General features: G+C 39.8%; 1 protein-coding gene across 5 annotated transcripts in view; it reads right to left on the reverse strand.

The window, feature by feature from the left end:
• Positions 1-16,390, reverse strand: part of SH3RF3 (SH3 domain containing ring finger 3) — a 383,024-nt gene that overhangs the window by 128,092 nt on the left and 238,542 nt on the right. For all 5 annotated transcript variants that reach the window (XM_073350759.1, XM_073350770.1, XM_073350780.1 and 2 more), the window contains exon 2: positions 157-432. In XM_073350759.1, the coding sequence (XP_073206860.1) occupies positions 157-432 (276 nt within the window). The remainder of the gene's footprint in view (positions 1-156; positions 433-16,390) is intronic.

The raw sequence follows: 16,390 nt of genomic DNA on the forward strand, positions 1-16,390 counted from the left end.
CTTAAATAAAAAGATGTTCTAAGTTATCAAGTGCTGGTACATGGCAGAGTATTTTACTCATAATGGAGCAGACTGCCAGACACAGCAAAACAAACACATCTTGAACTACACCCACTGGTAGTAAGTAAGGAAACAAGAAACTGCTTTTTACTTTACCTTGGTGAAGGTTAAACAGTCCTTGTCTTGGTCTTTATCCTTTATTTCAAAATCGTAAAGTGCTTTGCCCTGAGGCGGAGCTTGTGGAAGGGGCTTGATACACTGGATATAGCTGGCTGGAAAGAAGCCATGGTTTCCATTGAGCTCTCCGTGATACCAATTCTCATCCACCTTTCGTCGTAGTATGATAATGTCCCCTTTGGTAAACTTGAGGTCACCAGGTTCTTTTCCCTCATAGGTGTAGAGAGCTTTACCATAGGGCAGTTGAGAAATACTCTAAAAAAAACCACAATAGACAATCATTTTAAGTAAACTTATAATATGCACCAACTTTTCCTTAAATTTTCCAACTACTAGTAGCTAAATGATTATCAGCAACAGATCTACCATGGTGACTCCAATTTATTGCAATACAAAATAGTCTAAATTTCATGCAAAAAAAATCAACATTAGTACAACACTAATGTTGACAAATGAAGCACTTAAATGTCAGGAAATGGCAGAGCTGAGGTGAAAGTTCACTATAATGCTGATGCATTGTCCTTAGGCTGCAAACTACTATTTAATTATATGATTAATTATATTTATTTGCTAATTCATACACTATATAATATGTAATTTGGAATTTCTTATAAAAGTATACACGCAATAAGATAAATATTGAGACATACAGTCTTCAGGCTTGGTTTGATTTTTAAGTCAAAATGAGATCTACAAAACAAACCAAGTTTGAAGGAAATTGGTTCAGTAGCTTACAAGTTATAAATTGAAAGATATTAAGTTGAAACTTTTTTGACTCAGTTTGTTAGAACAAGTCCAAATGAATTGTAATTGGTTTTGTGTTTTATAACCAAATCCTCTTAATCCTTTCAAACTGCTCAAATCGCTTAGTATTCCCTAAGGACTACTGTGTGTACATACATAATTTTAAGTTTAAAGATTCTGTAGTCTCTGAGTTAGTGTCAGTAGGGAAAATATTTTTAGAATAGGAAGAATGTATTAGGTTCATCCCCTCATAACTGATATGTAACCTTCACTATAACTTACAGAACTATAACATCTTTCAGACTGTTTCCCAAAACACTTTAGAGATCTTGCGGCTCAGTGTTGCCACTCTCTCTATATATAGATAAATAGGTGCCAACTTCAATTATATATAATAGAAATTATCCAAGAGGGAGCTGTACTCTGCTAGGGCCTGCTCCCGCGCCTATTGAAGTTCATGGCAAAATTTCTATAGACTTAAATAGGATCAGAATTGAGTCTGTAATGAAGCCAATTGCTTACACATTACCCTTGGCCTGCTGTTGATGATTTCGGAAGTTGTAACTGAATAGACAAGAACAGAACAGAGGGAAGTTCAGCAAATAATTTAAGGAGGTTACCCAGCTCCCAATTTCCATTTGGGCCAAATCATGCCTGGTCCTTTTGAGAGTTCATGGGGCAGAGGGAGGTGCAAGGAGCCTTTCCCCTGGGTCCCTTTGGGGTAAGACACACCCTACAGGGAGCATGGCAATGTACCCCATTGCCCTCGCACTCACCAGCAGAGCTAGCAAGCTGTGCAAGAAGCAAAATGCTTCACCATCCTAAAGGGTGCATTCCTCTGCATGCCATGCAGCCCCATGAGGGATTATGCAAATCCTTCCCACAGCTCCTGTGGGGGTGGTGAAAAATTGCCTTTCCTACCACAATGCAGCCAGTGCCTATCAGGAATGATTTGGCCCTTTGTTCTGCAATGTAGTGAAATTATGGTCGTTACTAGTTTATTTATAAATTCTTTATAAATGTTACAGGATTTTGTATTGTTTGTGTATGCACAGATATTGTCTTTTTTCCTTTCTTTACAGTGGCTGTCAGCTAGGACAGGTGACTGGTGGGAAGGGTATAAAAAGCAAGGTATTTAAAAAACTCAGACATTTTACAGAATGTTTATGATTCCTTGACTTCTGGTGGTGTTTTTTCTGAATAAAGAACTAGACGTTTATAGGAACAAGAATAGCATCTGCAGTTACACTAGCTAGGGTAAAATTGAAAGAGCTATTAATTGTGATGCTTCCAATGTGAGGGGGTGGGAAGGTCAAGAAGAAATTCCTCCCCAAGTTCTATACAGGAAAAATAGATGCTCTATGAAGCTTTTATGCCTACCTCTGAAGCACCTGGCACAGTCAACTTTTAGACACAGGATACTGAATTAGATGCACCATTGGTCTGTTCCGATATGGCAGTTCCTATGTTTTTACGACCAAATCTCTCTGTGGGCTGAGCAAGAACATCAGCCTGTAATTTATACTGCACTATAACTCCGTATGGAATGTCTAGATTCTGGACACAGTAGGAAGAGATTTTTCATCATTCATACGTTGCACTCAGATCAAAACTCAGATCCTATAGTCATCTCAGTACACCAATATTAATTTCATTATTTTATTTGCAAAGTGATTAGGCACTTAGGTGTTGTCTTGATTTGGGAAAGTGTGTGTGATGGATTCCACTGTCTGAATTATAGTGATAGAGCCAACTGCACATATCATAGCACTGTCTCTGTTGTCTGGGTAGGGATTTAATTTCACTGCCTCACAACACAAACTATCAAATTTATCATTGCAAATTTCTCACACTTTTTTGGTTCTAGGTGACATCTGCCTAACCTGTTGTAAGAGACAAACAGTATGGAAGAAAGTTCTCAAACATAATGAACAACATAATATCAGGAAACAGAAAAGTTAATGGCCACATAACACTGCTACAAAACCCAACCTCCCAAGAATGGCTTATTCTATGGCATCATCCTATGGTGAGTTAGTCATACTGTTTCCAACACAACTTATCTCTGCTGCTATGGCGACATCCAGTAACACTGAGGCACTGCCCATCTAAGCATTTTAAAGATTAAAGAACTTGCTGGTGTTATATACTGGGGCACTGCATGCATAGTGTTGCCTATTTCATTCTAGAAAAACAATCCTATGCTTTGCTGAAGGGAAGGTTATAGACTCTGATAGGAGCACTGAGACAGGAAAGAAAGTGAGATTTATGACTCTAGTACTCTGCCTATGGAAGACAATTTCTCTAATATAAAATAAACGCCTCGTCAAGTATTCACTACACACGAACCACTACGGATCCAGTTATAGCATGACACACAATACACCCCATAACAAATCCTTTACTTAAAGCATGGCTATGCTCAGAAAAGTGATTATGTGAAGATGGAGGTACCCAGGCTCAGATCAGATTCTTACTTCCCTGGCCAATTTTTTTTTAACTACTTTTTCATTATGATAGAAGTGCAATGCCAATAGTGTTAAAGGAAAGGAAACCGGATTGTATCCTGGCTGATGAATTATTGGCAGAATTGTTTATTAAGTTCCATTTGTTGCATCTCTATTACGGGTGATTAAAGCTGGCCAGAATTATTATTTTTATTCCACTGAAAATACAGAATACAAAGTGCATAGTGCTCACTTTATATTTATTTTAATTACAAATATTTGCACTGTAAAAAACAAAAGAAATAGTATTTTTCATTTCACCTAATACAAGCACTGTAGTGCAATCTCTTTATCATGAAAGTTGAACTTACAGATGTAGAATTATGTACAAAAAATAACTGCATTCAAAAATAAAACAATGTAAAACCTACAAGTCCACTCAGTCCTACTTCAGCCAATCACTTAGACAAACAAGTTTGGTTACAATTTGCAGGAGATAATGCTGCCCGCTTCTTGTTTACAATGTCACCTGAAAGTGAGAACAGGTGTTTGCATGGCATCGCAAGATTTTTACGTGCCAGATCTGCTAAAGATTCATATGTCCCTTCATGCTTCAACCATCATTCCAGAGGACATGCGTCCATGCTGATGATAGGTTCTGCTCAACAACAATCCAAAGTAGAGCGGACCGATGAATGTTCATTTTCATCATCTGAATCAGATGCCACCAGGAGAAGGTTGATTTTCTTTTTTGGTGGTTCGGGTTCTGTAGTTTCCACATCGGAGTGTTGCTCTTTCAAGACTTCTGAAAGCATGCTCCACACCTCATCCCTCTCAGATTTTGGACGGCACTTCAGATTCTTAAATCTTAGGTCAAATGCTCTAGCTATTTTTAGAAATCTCACATTGGTACCTTCTTTGCATTTTGTCAAATCTACTGTGAAAGTGTTCTTAAAACAAAGGTGCTGGGTCATCAGCAAAGACTCCTATAATATGAAATATATTGCAGAATGTGGGTAAAACAGAACAAGAGACATACAATTCTCCCCCCAAGGAGTTCAGTCATAAATTTAATTAACACATTATTTTATTAACGAGCATCATCAAGCATGGAAGCATGTCCTCTAGAATGGTGACCGAAGCATGAAGGGGCATACAAATGTTTAGCATATCTGGCACGTAAATACCTTGCAATGCCAGCTACAAAAGTGCCACACGAATGCCTGTTCTCACTTTCAGGTGACATTGTAAATAAGAAGCAGGCAGCATTATCTCCCGTAAATGTAAACAAACTTGTTTGTCTTAGCGATTCGCTGGACAGGAAGTAGGACTGAGTGGACTTGTAGGCTCTGAAGTTTTACATTGTGTTGTTTTTGAGCACAGCTATGTAACAAAAAATATCTACATTTGTAAGTTACACTTTCACAATAAAGAGATTGCACCACAGTACTTGTATGAGGTGAACTGAAAAATACTATTATCATTTTTAAAGTGAAAATATTTGTAATAAAATTAATAATATCAAGTGAGTTCTGTGCACTTTGTATTCTATGTTGTAATAGAATTTTTTCTGAAATTATTTGATTTTTTTTCTACTTTTTCATTCTGATAGAAGTGCAATGCCAATAGAGTTAAAGAAAAAAAAACTGGATTGTAGTCTGGCTCATGAATTATTAGCAAAATTGTTTATTAAGTTATATGAAATTATTTGAAAATGTACAAAAACATCCAAAATATTTAATACATTTCAATTGGTACTGTATTGTTTAAAAGTGTGATTAATCACAATTTTTTAATTGCAATTAATTTTTTTGAGTTAATCGCGTGAGTTCACTGCAATTAATCAATAGCCCTACTTAACTTACATCTCTCTTGCTGCATATTAAACCTATTACTTCTTGTCCTACTTTCAGTTGACATGGAGAGCAATTAATCGCTATCCTTTTTATAGTAGCCATTACTATATTTGAAAACTGTTATTCCATCCCCCTTTAGTTTTCTTTTCCCAAGACTAAACATGCTTAGTTTTTTTAATCTTTTCTCACAGATTTTCTAAACCTTTTATCATTTTTGTTGCTCTCCTCTGGAATCTCTCCAATTTGCCCACATCTTTGCTAAAGCGTGGCACCCAGAACTGGACACAGTACTGTATACATGAGGCATCTTAGCTACAACTCCGATTAGACAATGTCGAATCCTTTCCAAAACTATATTTTAAAGTTTTCATCTGAATTTTTTGTTTTGTTTTGTATTCAGCTATGATTTTTTTTGAGGAAAAGTAAACAATTTTCTTTGGAAAGCAGCCACTTTTTGTGGAAAACTTTGTTTAATCAAAAGCCCAATTTTCCATGGAAAAACAGGTCTGATAGAAAATTGACAGACCCTGTGAGTCTGAAAGACCCCAGTTTGACTTAAAGATCCCAGATTGAGTTTTCAGAATTGCAGGTAGAAAAAACCACCTCTTTCCCTGTAAACGCATCTTATATGATATAGACTCGGAGATCTAGACAGAGACGCAAACATGAAGTGTGATGCTCCCATTCTAACAGAGTCAGTTTTCAGATGAACTACATTTTACAGTTGGTCGGGGAGCGGTGTTTAGAGAGAATTTCAACAGCATAATTGAGGAAAAAAAATTGAAAATCCTCCTTTTTATGATTCTTCAAGTAATTATAGTTGCAGGATTCAGTAGTCAGGAGACAACACACAAGCTCTCACTGGTCATATTTATGAAATTAATTCAGCTTCCAAACAAGTAACCTGACTGGGCTTTTTCTGATCGTGGTGGCAAAAGCAGTTGTTTTCATTAGTCTGTATGTTGAGTAACCCATCAAATTTAGAAAGGTTTGAGTAGGTTGGAAGAATGAACTTTTATTTTGTTTCGGTTTTATCTCTCTGCATTACAAAACAGCAGCAAAACCCACACCACAGAGTATGTGCTAATTATCATCAGACACCCCCCTCCCAACAAAACATAGCACACTCTACCGATAGTTTCAAGCTTTAGCAGCTAGTTTTCAAACCTTTGTACAACCTACTTCTGATCTTATTACTCGCCATTCTCCCACTTGACTCCTCCTCATTCTGTTGGCTCTGTAGGATAGTGTTGTCAGCCAAATTTACAGTCTAATTCATAATTGTAATCTTTTAAAGTTCTGCCTAAAAATACACTGTTCCCATTCTCTCTTGGCATACTAGCTCCACAGGCTTATCCCGTTTACACTTACGTTATGTTCCATACAATGCTTTTAGTCATATTTTATCATCTTCAATAGGCACAGATGGTCTTTCCTACAAAATTCTCTAATTTAAAGCAGGCTGTGACATGCTGTCAAAATGAAAACCCAGGGAACCTGTGGCACGGAATGATTTTGGAGGGAGCCAGAAAAATATGCATAGCAGTATTTTAGCAGCTGGAGGGGTAGGGAGAAATTAAACACTCCTTTCTCAGCCAAGCACTACCCTCCTCTTCCTCCAGATCTTTTCTTCCCCCCCCCCACACCTTCCACTCTTCCAGAATAAAGATCAGGCTGTGGTACAGCAAGGGTGCAGTGAGAAAAAACAAACCAACCAGCGTTTACTCCTTTGCACCCCCTTTATTCTTTTCTCTCAGGACCAACCCCTTTACTATGTTATGCCTGCAACTCCAAAACAAAAATATTAACAAAAATAATCTTTTTTCCCGTTCCAAATCCTACCTTACTTTTTGCTTTTCCCCCTTTAACTCTATACTGCTTCCCAGAGGTTAAAGTAGATTAAAACAGGAGAGGGACCTCTCACCACATCAGCCAAAGAAAGGGAGCTGTAGAGGAGCGCTGCTTATCCAAACCAGAGAGAGGAGGAGGAGCCGCCCTTCTCCCTGGCTCCTCCCTTACTTTGACCTTCACTCTTTTCTCCTCATGCACATCACCTCAACCAGCTATTCTCTCCAGCTTGGATAGAACTGCTGCTTTTCCCCTCTGTCTACATTAGAAACTTAAATAGACCTATGTTAGGTTGACTTACAGCCACTGCAGTAATACTGTGGTGGTTCATGTCCACACTACCGTCCTTCTGTCGGTGGTGTGCGTCCTCACCAGGAGTGCTTCCACCCACTTAAGAGGGACAGCGTGGGAGGCTGAGAGCCCAGGCTCCTGAGGAGCTGGGAGCCTCCAGGCAGCAGCCGGGCTCCCTATGGGGAGTCGGGAGCCCAGGCAAAAGCCAGTGGGAAGCCAGGTGGGCACAGCCCGACTGGGAGTGGGGAGTGTGACAGGCACAGCCCGGCTCCAAGTGAGGAGCCCAGGTGACAGCCTGGCTTTCTTGCCAATTTTGCGCCTCCATGCTGGAGCTGTGAAATTGACAAGAATGATAGGCAACAGCACATGTAAGTAACCCACAGTATCTACCCAGACACTGTGTTGCCCTAACTACACCAACATAAACCCTACACCTCTCATGGAAGTGTAGTAATTATGTCAGTGTGGCAGGGCACTTACATCAGCAGGATCAAGGCTGACATAATTAGGTCAGAGTAAGCTGCCTTACCTCAACTTAACTCTGTAGTGTAGAACAGGCAATAGTCACTCACAGGTGTAGCTTCACAATCAAACAGCCGCTATATCTGACTATGTACTAAGAAATTGATTAGCCACATTGATTTCTCCTCGCATTTCTGAGGCTAACTAAAATTCAGCTAAGAACACGGGTACTAAAGTTTAAGTGGCTTTGTTCTGTTTGTTTTGTTTTTTGTTTTTTAAGAGGTGGAGTTGAGGAATCATAGCCAACATCAATATCCAACCTTTTCTCTGACAAAAAATACTTTGGTACAATGCTGAATTCTGCCAAGATTTCTTTTCCATTTTAATCAATCAATATTGACACAAAAGCCTGGAGCATTAATACACTGAGAAACTCTTTACAGATGACTTAATGATATGTTGGCAACTCAATAATTCTGCATTTATGTTTCAGCAAAGTCAAACGGCAGCCGTTAAGCAGGAACCTGCTGGCAAATTGACAGAAAACAACCACGAAGCAATTACATGGGAATACTGGAGGATTTTTCATTACAGACTCCAAAGAGCAAAAGAAAAAAAAAGAGTTTGTTTCCAATAATCCTCTTGGTAGAAGCTTTGTACTGCAAGAACTGCACACTTCTCATAGGTCTTTAGTTTTGAAAAGCTAAAGTACAGAAATGTTCTGTCAATATGTTTTAAAGTAATGGAAGACTGGAAGACATGTCAAAGGTTATCGGCTCCAGTGAGCAGCAAACGAGGTCACTGCAAGTAACAACATGTATTTTGCACTTATCCTACTAATGAAATGCAGGTTCATACAAAACATGCTTTCATTTCATAAATAAATTCACATTGTTTGGGAAGTGGAAATAAACAGTTTATGATGCAGCCAGTTTTACTGGACATAGCAAACAGATCTTGAATGTCTAGAAAGAGAGCATGCCACACCTCTTAACGTGGTTTTACTAACAAGAATTTGCCAAGAAACACACACATACTCTGTTGTACATAAACATCTCCTTCCATTCTCAAAGCAAATGGGCAAGTTCTCAGAATGGGAGGTGCATAAATAATCCATCCGGTTGGTTCACTGGATTTGAATATGAGCCATGAGTTCAGTGTTTTGACATGTTAAATCCATTTAGTTATAGTTTATCCTGTCCTCCACTGTTATATGGTTCCCAGATCCATCATCAACAACAGTTGGACAAAGAAAAAAAAAGAAAAAACTCCTAAAGAGACTGAAACTTCACTGGAATTTTCCATCACTATACAAAATTGGGACATTTCTGGTCACTGGCGTACACTAAAGCATACATTATTTTGATAACATGAACCTCCTGTTTCACTGTTAAGCAGAACTATGCTCAGGAGGCAGAATTTCAAATCTGGAGCTTGATCTAGATTAGGCTAGGCTTCAAAGTTGAACTATGGTTAGGGTTTGGGTTCAACACTGCTGAAATCTTGTGACCTGTTCTTATAAAGTGTGACCAAAACTGGCAGAAAACTCAGGGGAGAGATCAACCAGCTTTTGCTGACTTCCATCTTGGTCTGAAAAATAAGCACCTTTCTGTTTTGTATATTAATAGGATGTCATAATGTGATGTAGATAGGAAAGATCATCAAAATCTCACATGGAGTAACATTAGAGCCACTGGCCAGATTGCAAGATCTGCAAACCAACACAAAAATGGGAAGTCCAGGACTGACAATTGCAGCCAGCAGTAAGGATAAAAGATAAAATAAAAATCAAGGAGCAGGATCTCAGATTGCCAAATACAGTCAGAAACCCGGAACGCAGGAAGACATATTGCAACTATCTCACTGTTTCCTCAGAACCACCACTCCCCTCCAGCCCACACACTGCTTGAACCGTGAAAAGGCAGCATAGAGTGAAAACTGCATGCATTTTCTCTGCTGGGGATTCTTAGGGCACAGTAGAATCCCTGCGGGACACAGATCAGGTACAGTCAGTTCCTCTGCTATTCCCCCTTCCATCTGTGATAAAGCGGCATTTTGAGGGTTGGAAAGGGGGAAGGTCAGAGTGTGCTCCACTCTGGCCATTCCCAGATGGCAGATGCTCACTTGAGGACAACAGCCAAGACGGAGACAGAGATGGTCAGAGAACTGGTGAGACACAATCAGCTCCCTGATGGGTCCTGCCCCCCACTTTCTTGGACTAATGGCAAAGGCTGTACCTTATATATCTAGCTGAGACGAAGGGAACCAAACAGTCCCAGAACACCCTGTCACATGCCAGTAAGAACACTGATAATCACCAATAATACTGAAATATTTTAGAGCACACTTGAAACAATCTCCATGAAATACAACGGCACATGACTCGTAATTTTTGAAATATTACTGCCATTTTCCCCTGAAAATAAATTCCTGAGATTTTTGTTTCTCCTACTGAACCATCATTTACCTAATTTTTCCGTTATGAAGTATCTCCATGTCCAAATATCACAACCAAAGCACCAGCCTTTCAATCCAGTCAAGCAAAATCATGAAAAGTGTGCACATGTGATGGATACATTGTAATTAAACACAACCCACCAGCACAAGACATTAATACTAATTAAACCCTATAATGCTAATTTCCTGCCTCATTACTCAGAAGCATCACACAAATCTTTCCCGCCATGTGAGAGCGAATTCTGTGGTAATGCACAGAATTGCAGCCCTGTCTTCTGATTGGTGGGACGCTCTACACAGGCAGCCAGGATCACTCTTCAGCATATGGTACCCTGTCATGCAGAACAGCTTCGCACAAAGCACATCAACTGTAGTAGAGAGGGCTTTGTGTGGCAGAATATATACTGGAAATAACTTTGATGGGGAACAGGATGATTCAGAGAATGAATGCTGGACACAGAGCCTTTTCTGTCCACAGCACCAATTTTAATGGTTGACAGGGACTAAAAGTCACAACCATAAATTATGGCTGTTTGGTTACCTTCATGAAAAAGGTGACGTGAGATCTTATGAAAAGCTGGGGGAGGAGGGATGTGGTTTCAGTCCAGTTCCACGAGACAATATAACAAAGAGTCTATAGTTACAACAAAATTGGCAGAGTTAAAGGAATAAATGGAGATAGAGACTGACCTACCCACTGACTCCTAGCAATAATCCCCCCAGAACCATCACTGCCCGTGCAGTGTCTCCTAGGGAGATAAGCAGGAATTTAGCCACTGTGGCTGCCATCCGGCATCTTGCAAAAGCAACATATTCATTTAAATAACATAAATCGATAATTTTAATGCAGCACTAGTCATATTACTAAAATGGATAAGCCATAGATTTAGTTCCCCTCTTGTGGAACACTGAAGAGAAAATAGCACTGACATGTACATAACAGATCAGGGACAAGGTCCTCAGAGAGGTTAATTGATTTACTCACAGTGAGTCCATGGGCTGAGCCACGAATTGAACTCAGATCACCCAAGTCCCAGGTCAGTGCCTTAAACACAAAGCTACCCCTGGTTCAACTGCAGATGTCTTATGTGACCTTGGGCTGATCACTTAACCTCTCTCGACCTCATTTTCTACAGTTGTAAAATGGGAATAATAATTGTTGCCCCTCTGGCATTCCCATTTTACAGATGCAGGTACAGAGAGGTTATGTGAATAGCCCAAGGTCACGTAAGAAATCTGTCACTGAACTAAGAAATCTGGCTCCTGGCCCTGTGCCTTATGCATATATCCAGGGAATTTAGGGGGCAAAATGTAATTCACTACATTTTAAATTTGGTCTGGGTGCAAAGGTCCTAAATTCCCTAGGGAAGATTGAAGTCAATGGAGGTATGTCAATTTACACCAACATAGGCTCTGTCCCCTGAGTAGTTTTAAATCGATGTTTGGGTTGCTTTCAGCTGTCTGTACTAAACAGAAAAGGGCTTAGGGACATTTCTCAATGAAAGACACCGTATACATGTAAGTCACTGTTACATCTTAAATCAGGGGCTTCCGAAAGTATTTGTAGTGTGCATCGTATCTTAATAGAGTCACTGACTCAATGATCACCTGACTTCCCATTCATCATCACAAAACATCCCTAGGACAACCAAAGCAATTAGTTTCATGGAGAATTAATATTAGAAAAATAAAGTATTTTTTAGCTTCTTTTAAATGTGATTTAACATTAAGCAACAAAGAGGTGAGCCACCAACATGTGACCAGCCAGCTCTCAGTGAGTCACCAGGAAGTGCCCCATGAACCATAGTTTGAGGGTACACGGCCCTTTTAACATCAACTACCAAAGTAGTGTAGTTAATTTGACAATAAAAACAATATCATGGAGAACGAATACTTAATTTAATGCTTCATCTGTAGTGTAAAGTGCCAGCAACATTTATAGTGCTATATAAGTAATAATAAATCATAGTAAAAATAAAACTTCTTAATTAAAACTCAGCTATTCTGTGTACTAAGGACTGAGTCATAAAATGTCTCCTGGAGCTTCAGGCACAGGGGACTCTCAGTGCCAACTGGCAGAGAGCATAAGGAGAGCACAGGGTTGTAGAGGGATCCCCTGGGTCAGATATCTGCACAATAGTTCACTGAAGCATGGCAAATGAGGTCTCTTCTGAAAGCCAGTAGCCCACTGGCCATCATAAACATTTTGAAATGTATGTCCAGATAATATGCAAGAAGTTATGTATCTATACTTAAAATTATGCTCTTAAGGTCTTGGAGTTAAGGCAGGTCACCTGGAGGTGACATACCTTGGAAATGTCCCTTTCACACAGAACAGCTATGTCCCAGCCTGGCCATTTGTGTACTGTATGCCTATTTGATACAAACCCAGGTGCGAGTTGAGAGACTGAAATCTATGAGAGACGAAATCTGCAGGATGAAAAGAACAGCAGGGCATGTGTTGTTTATGAACAAAGACACAGGATTGTTCTGCTAGATACTGGATCCTTCACTTTGGATCTCGTGAAAGACAAGTCACAGCCTGAGTGGCTATGCTATTGTACAGCGCAGCAGGGATTTTGATTAAGCAATAATTTATTAGACATGAGAGTACCTTGTTAATTAAGTCTAGGTGCTAGAATGCTGTTATGATTTTATTTTGTATGTAACAATTTGTTCCCAATACTTCTACTTGATACTACTGGAACCTCTATGCTTTGTTAAATAAACTTGATTCTACTATAAACAAATCTAAGTGCTGTGAGTTAAGCAGAATCTCACGTAAGCTGGAGTGTACTGCTTCTTTGGAAGCAGCAAATCTGTGAATACTGCAAGTGTTCAGTGGAACAGAAGTTGTACACTTCAGGGAGATGCTCCGGGCGGGTGTGTGGGGGGGTGCCTATTGCTAATCCATAGAGTGACAGTGTGGCCTGCGAAGCCTAGAGGGGACTGCTTGTGTTGCCTGTGGCTGGCACGGAAAAAACTTCCCCATGCTAAGGTGCCTCACAATCCTGGGTACCCCGAGGAAGTGTCACATATACTCACTGCTATATTCTTGACTGACCTCTGCACAGCTCTGCTGGCCGGCGCAAAGGGAGGTACAATGACTGCCTTCTCCTCACCCATTTTGGGATAGCTAGCAGCTGGGGCAGGGGGCACTATCAAGGAATGGATAAGTAAGCGTAAGGGGTAAAATTTTCAAAAGCACCCAAGTGGCTTTGGATCCTAAGTCCCATTTTCACAAGTGAGTTAGGTACATAGGAGGGGGATTCAATATGAAAGACACTGAGCAGTTTGAGACAAAAATGTAAGTTAGTAGCTACAGAGTAACTGGTGGGTCAGTCTGTGCAAAGAATGGGGTATAATAGTCTGTTCACAAAACTGGTGATGGAATGAGCATTTTAAATTTTCTCCAACAAGGAGCGAATGGAAGAATAGTTTACATTCCAGGAGAACAAGGTTATTTTGCAGTTTATACCACAAGCAGGCTCAACTGAATTTTCTTTATAAGGCCCTTGTTTATACATTTCAGGACTCAAAAGCCTTTCAAACTTTTGTTTGCGTGACAATGGCATCCATGGCTCTAGCATTCCTGGAACTGAAAATGTCTGTAAGCCTGGCATTTCACAACCTGAAATGTAGATCTGTTTGGAATCTGCTGCTTTACCAAAATAAGATTTCAGTTTTATAATGCAGATTTTTATGCTGTGAACTTACAAATCCTGAAAATAAGGATGCTATAAGCATAGGCACGGCAATTTCATAAATGGCATCACTCTTTCTGCTCCTTTAAATCCCATCCAGCCTATCATCCAGGCCTACAGTACTGTATCTATCAATATTTATACGTTCAAAGAGCTCTCTTTGCTAGTAATGTATTTTTTAAAGCAAAGTATTCTCAAACTACTTGTAGTTCTATTTTACAACATGTGGTTTTCAAGGTCAGACTAGATTTCTGACAATGAATTCACAAGTATCACTGCTTAAAGAATTCATGGGTAACATGAGCCAGCTGCTAATTCATGTCAGTATAAAGTCTATACTGTTGCCCATAACCAGTAGCTTTCCAGATTCTTTGTTCTTTAATGAGATATACTATTGACACAATGTAGGCACTCTGGGTCTAATTCTGTTTTCAGTTATACCCATGTAATGCTATTAATCTTGAGAGAGTGGCATGGATGCACAGTAACTGACAGTACAATTTGGCCCTGTATCTTCTGTATCTTATAACTAACCTTCTCCTCTGAGACAAAGCTGAATGGATAATGCCCTCTAATGAGCACAAATTTAGACAACCGACTATATAGTATCTTGAGAGTCTGTCTCTCCTCTTCTTTTTCCATCTCTTCACCATGACCGATCAGAAATTATCGTGAAATCCTAAAGAAATGATTTCTAAGGACCAAATTCTACCCTCTACTATCTGTGTGCAACTCCTTTTGAATTAATGGCGTTTGCACACATATCTTAGAGCAGCATTTGGTCTAAAGAGGGAATCTCAACCAATAGCTGTAATACTCTTTAAATGAGCATGTAAGGTGGCTTTGAGATCCCACTATACTAAATATGAAGCCCTAACTCCCTCACAAAGGCAAACTCCCACTGAAGTAAGTAGTAAGAATGATTACAGGATTTGGCACCTGATTAATGCAAGAAAAGCTAATGGAAAAATCTTTCAGTATAAATTAAATAGGCAATCATATTGCAAGGTGCTACATGAGATGTTCAGAGAGAAAGGACAGCGAAGTTGACTAGATATATCCTGCCAGAATGGCAAATAGAACATCCTATAATACAAACAGAAATCCCCTCAGGGCTCCATAAAAAAAACTTACAACAAAGCATGAAATGAAACCTATTACAGAGGCAATCTAGCAGCTCTATATTTAAGGTTGCCTTGTGTTCTGCACTCAAAGCATGGTTTAAATGCCTTATATAAAAATGAAAGCTTACACTGATCATCCCGAAAAGGACACCATTTCTGTTTGGAGCACAACTTGCATTTTCTAGCTCATGCCCATAATCTAACCAATGCTCGTAATTTTTTTTTCTTTTTTTGCACTGAAAGAAATTAAAAAGCATTCTGCTCTGAAATTTTTGCAGTCTCGTGTCTTTTTTTACTCTACCTTCACAATGGCAGCATTTATGAAGTTGGAATTTTTAAACAATGCTATATGGTGCAGGACACAACAAGAGAGAGCATTTTGGGGGAGAAAAACATTTAAAAAACAGCCCATGAGATGCATCTTTGTTATCACGGTTTCATTTGTTTTTCCCATGGAAGCTGATGGAGCATGGGATCTTTTAGGACCACTTCAATTTTTCAGTGCTGTCTTTGTACCTCTGCTGCCTAGCCTGGCACCCCCGGCCTTTGTACATCCTACCTCCCTGGTGCCCTAGCCTATGTGGCTTGCTATATGTCAGGTGATTTTCATGGCAAGGCATCCCTTTCCACTATGTCTCAGACCTTTAACAGGGGACATGGAGACAAAGTTGCCTAACAAATGGCTTCTGTCACTCCAATACATAGGAAGCATGTTCTCCATCTGTCGAGCCTCCAATAGCTCAGCTCATCAGATACAGCTCACTCCAACAAACCTTACTAGGATTGCTGGACTATGACCTTGCTGATGGACCTGAGCTGGTCCCTGGAAGGCTAGGTGGAGGCATACGTTTGTGGACTAAGCAACAGGGCTACAGATGGGTGGTCAGCAGAACCACAGAATTAGTGGATAGCACTGTTAACAAGCCTGCCTCTGCAGCCCCATTACCTACACTGGCTTCCTTAGTCATTTTCCCCTGCCTGCCTCCATCTTGTTCCATTTTAAATGTTGATAAAAACATTGCATGATCTCAACATGTTGATATCAACATTTAAAAGTGGAATGGTGAATAGGAAAGAGGAAGCAAAGCAAAATATTGAGGTGGTCAAGGGAGCATGGAAACCACAGGAATGAAGGAAGGGTGAAAGGAATCACTGGGGCAAGGAGACTTTAGTGAACGGTGGGCTGCAAGGAGAGGTGTGGAAGTGGTGCTAGGAAGAAGGGTGTGGACTGGTGAATGTAGGAATATATGGGATAAAGAAGTAAACTACAGGGAATAAAA

This window comes from Lepidochelys kempii, chromosome 1 (genome assembly GCF_965140265.1).
Source record: "Lepidochelys kempii isolate rLepKem1 chromosome 1, rLepKem1.hap2, whole genome shotgun sequence".
Lineage (NCBI taxonomy): Eukaryota > Metazoa > Chordata > Testudines > Cheloniidae > Lepidochelys > Lepidochelys kempii.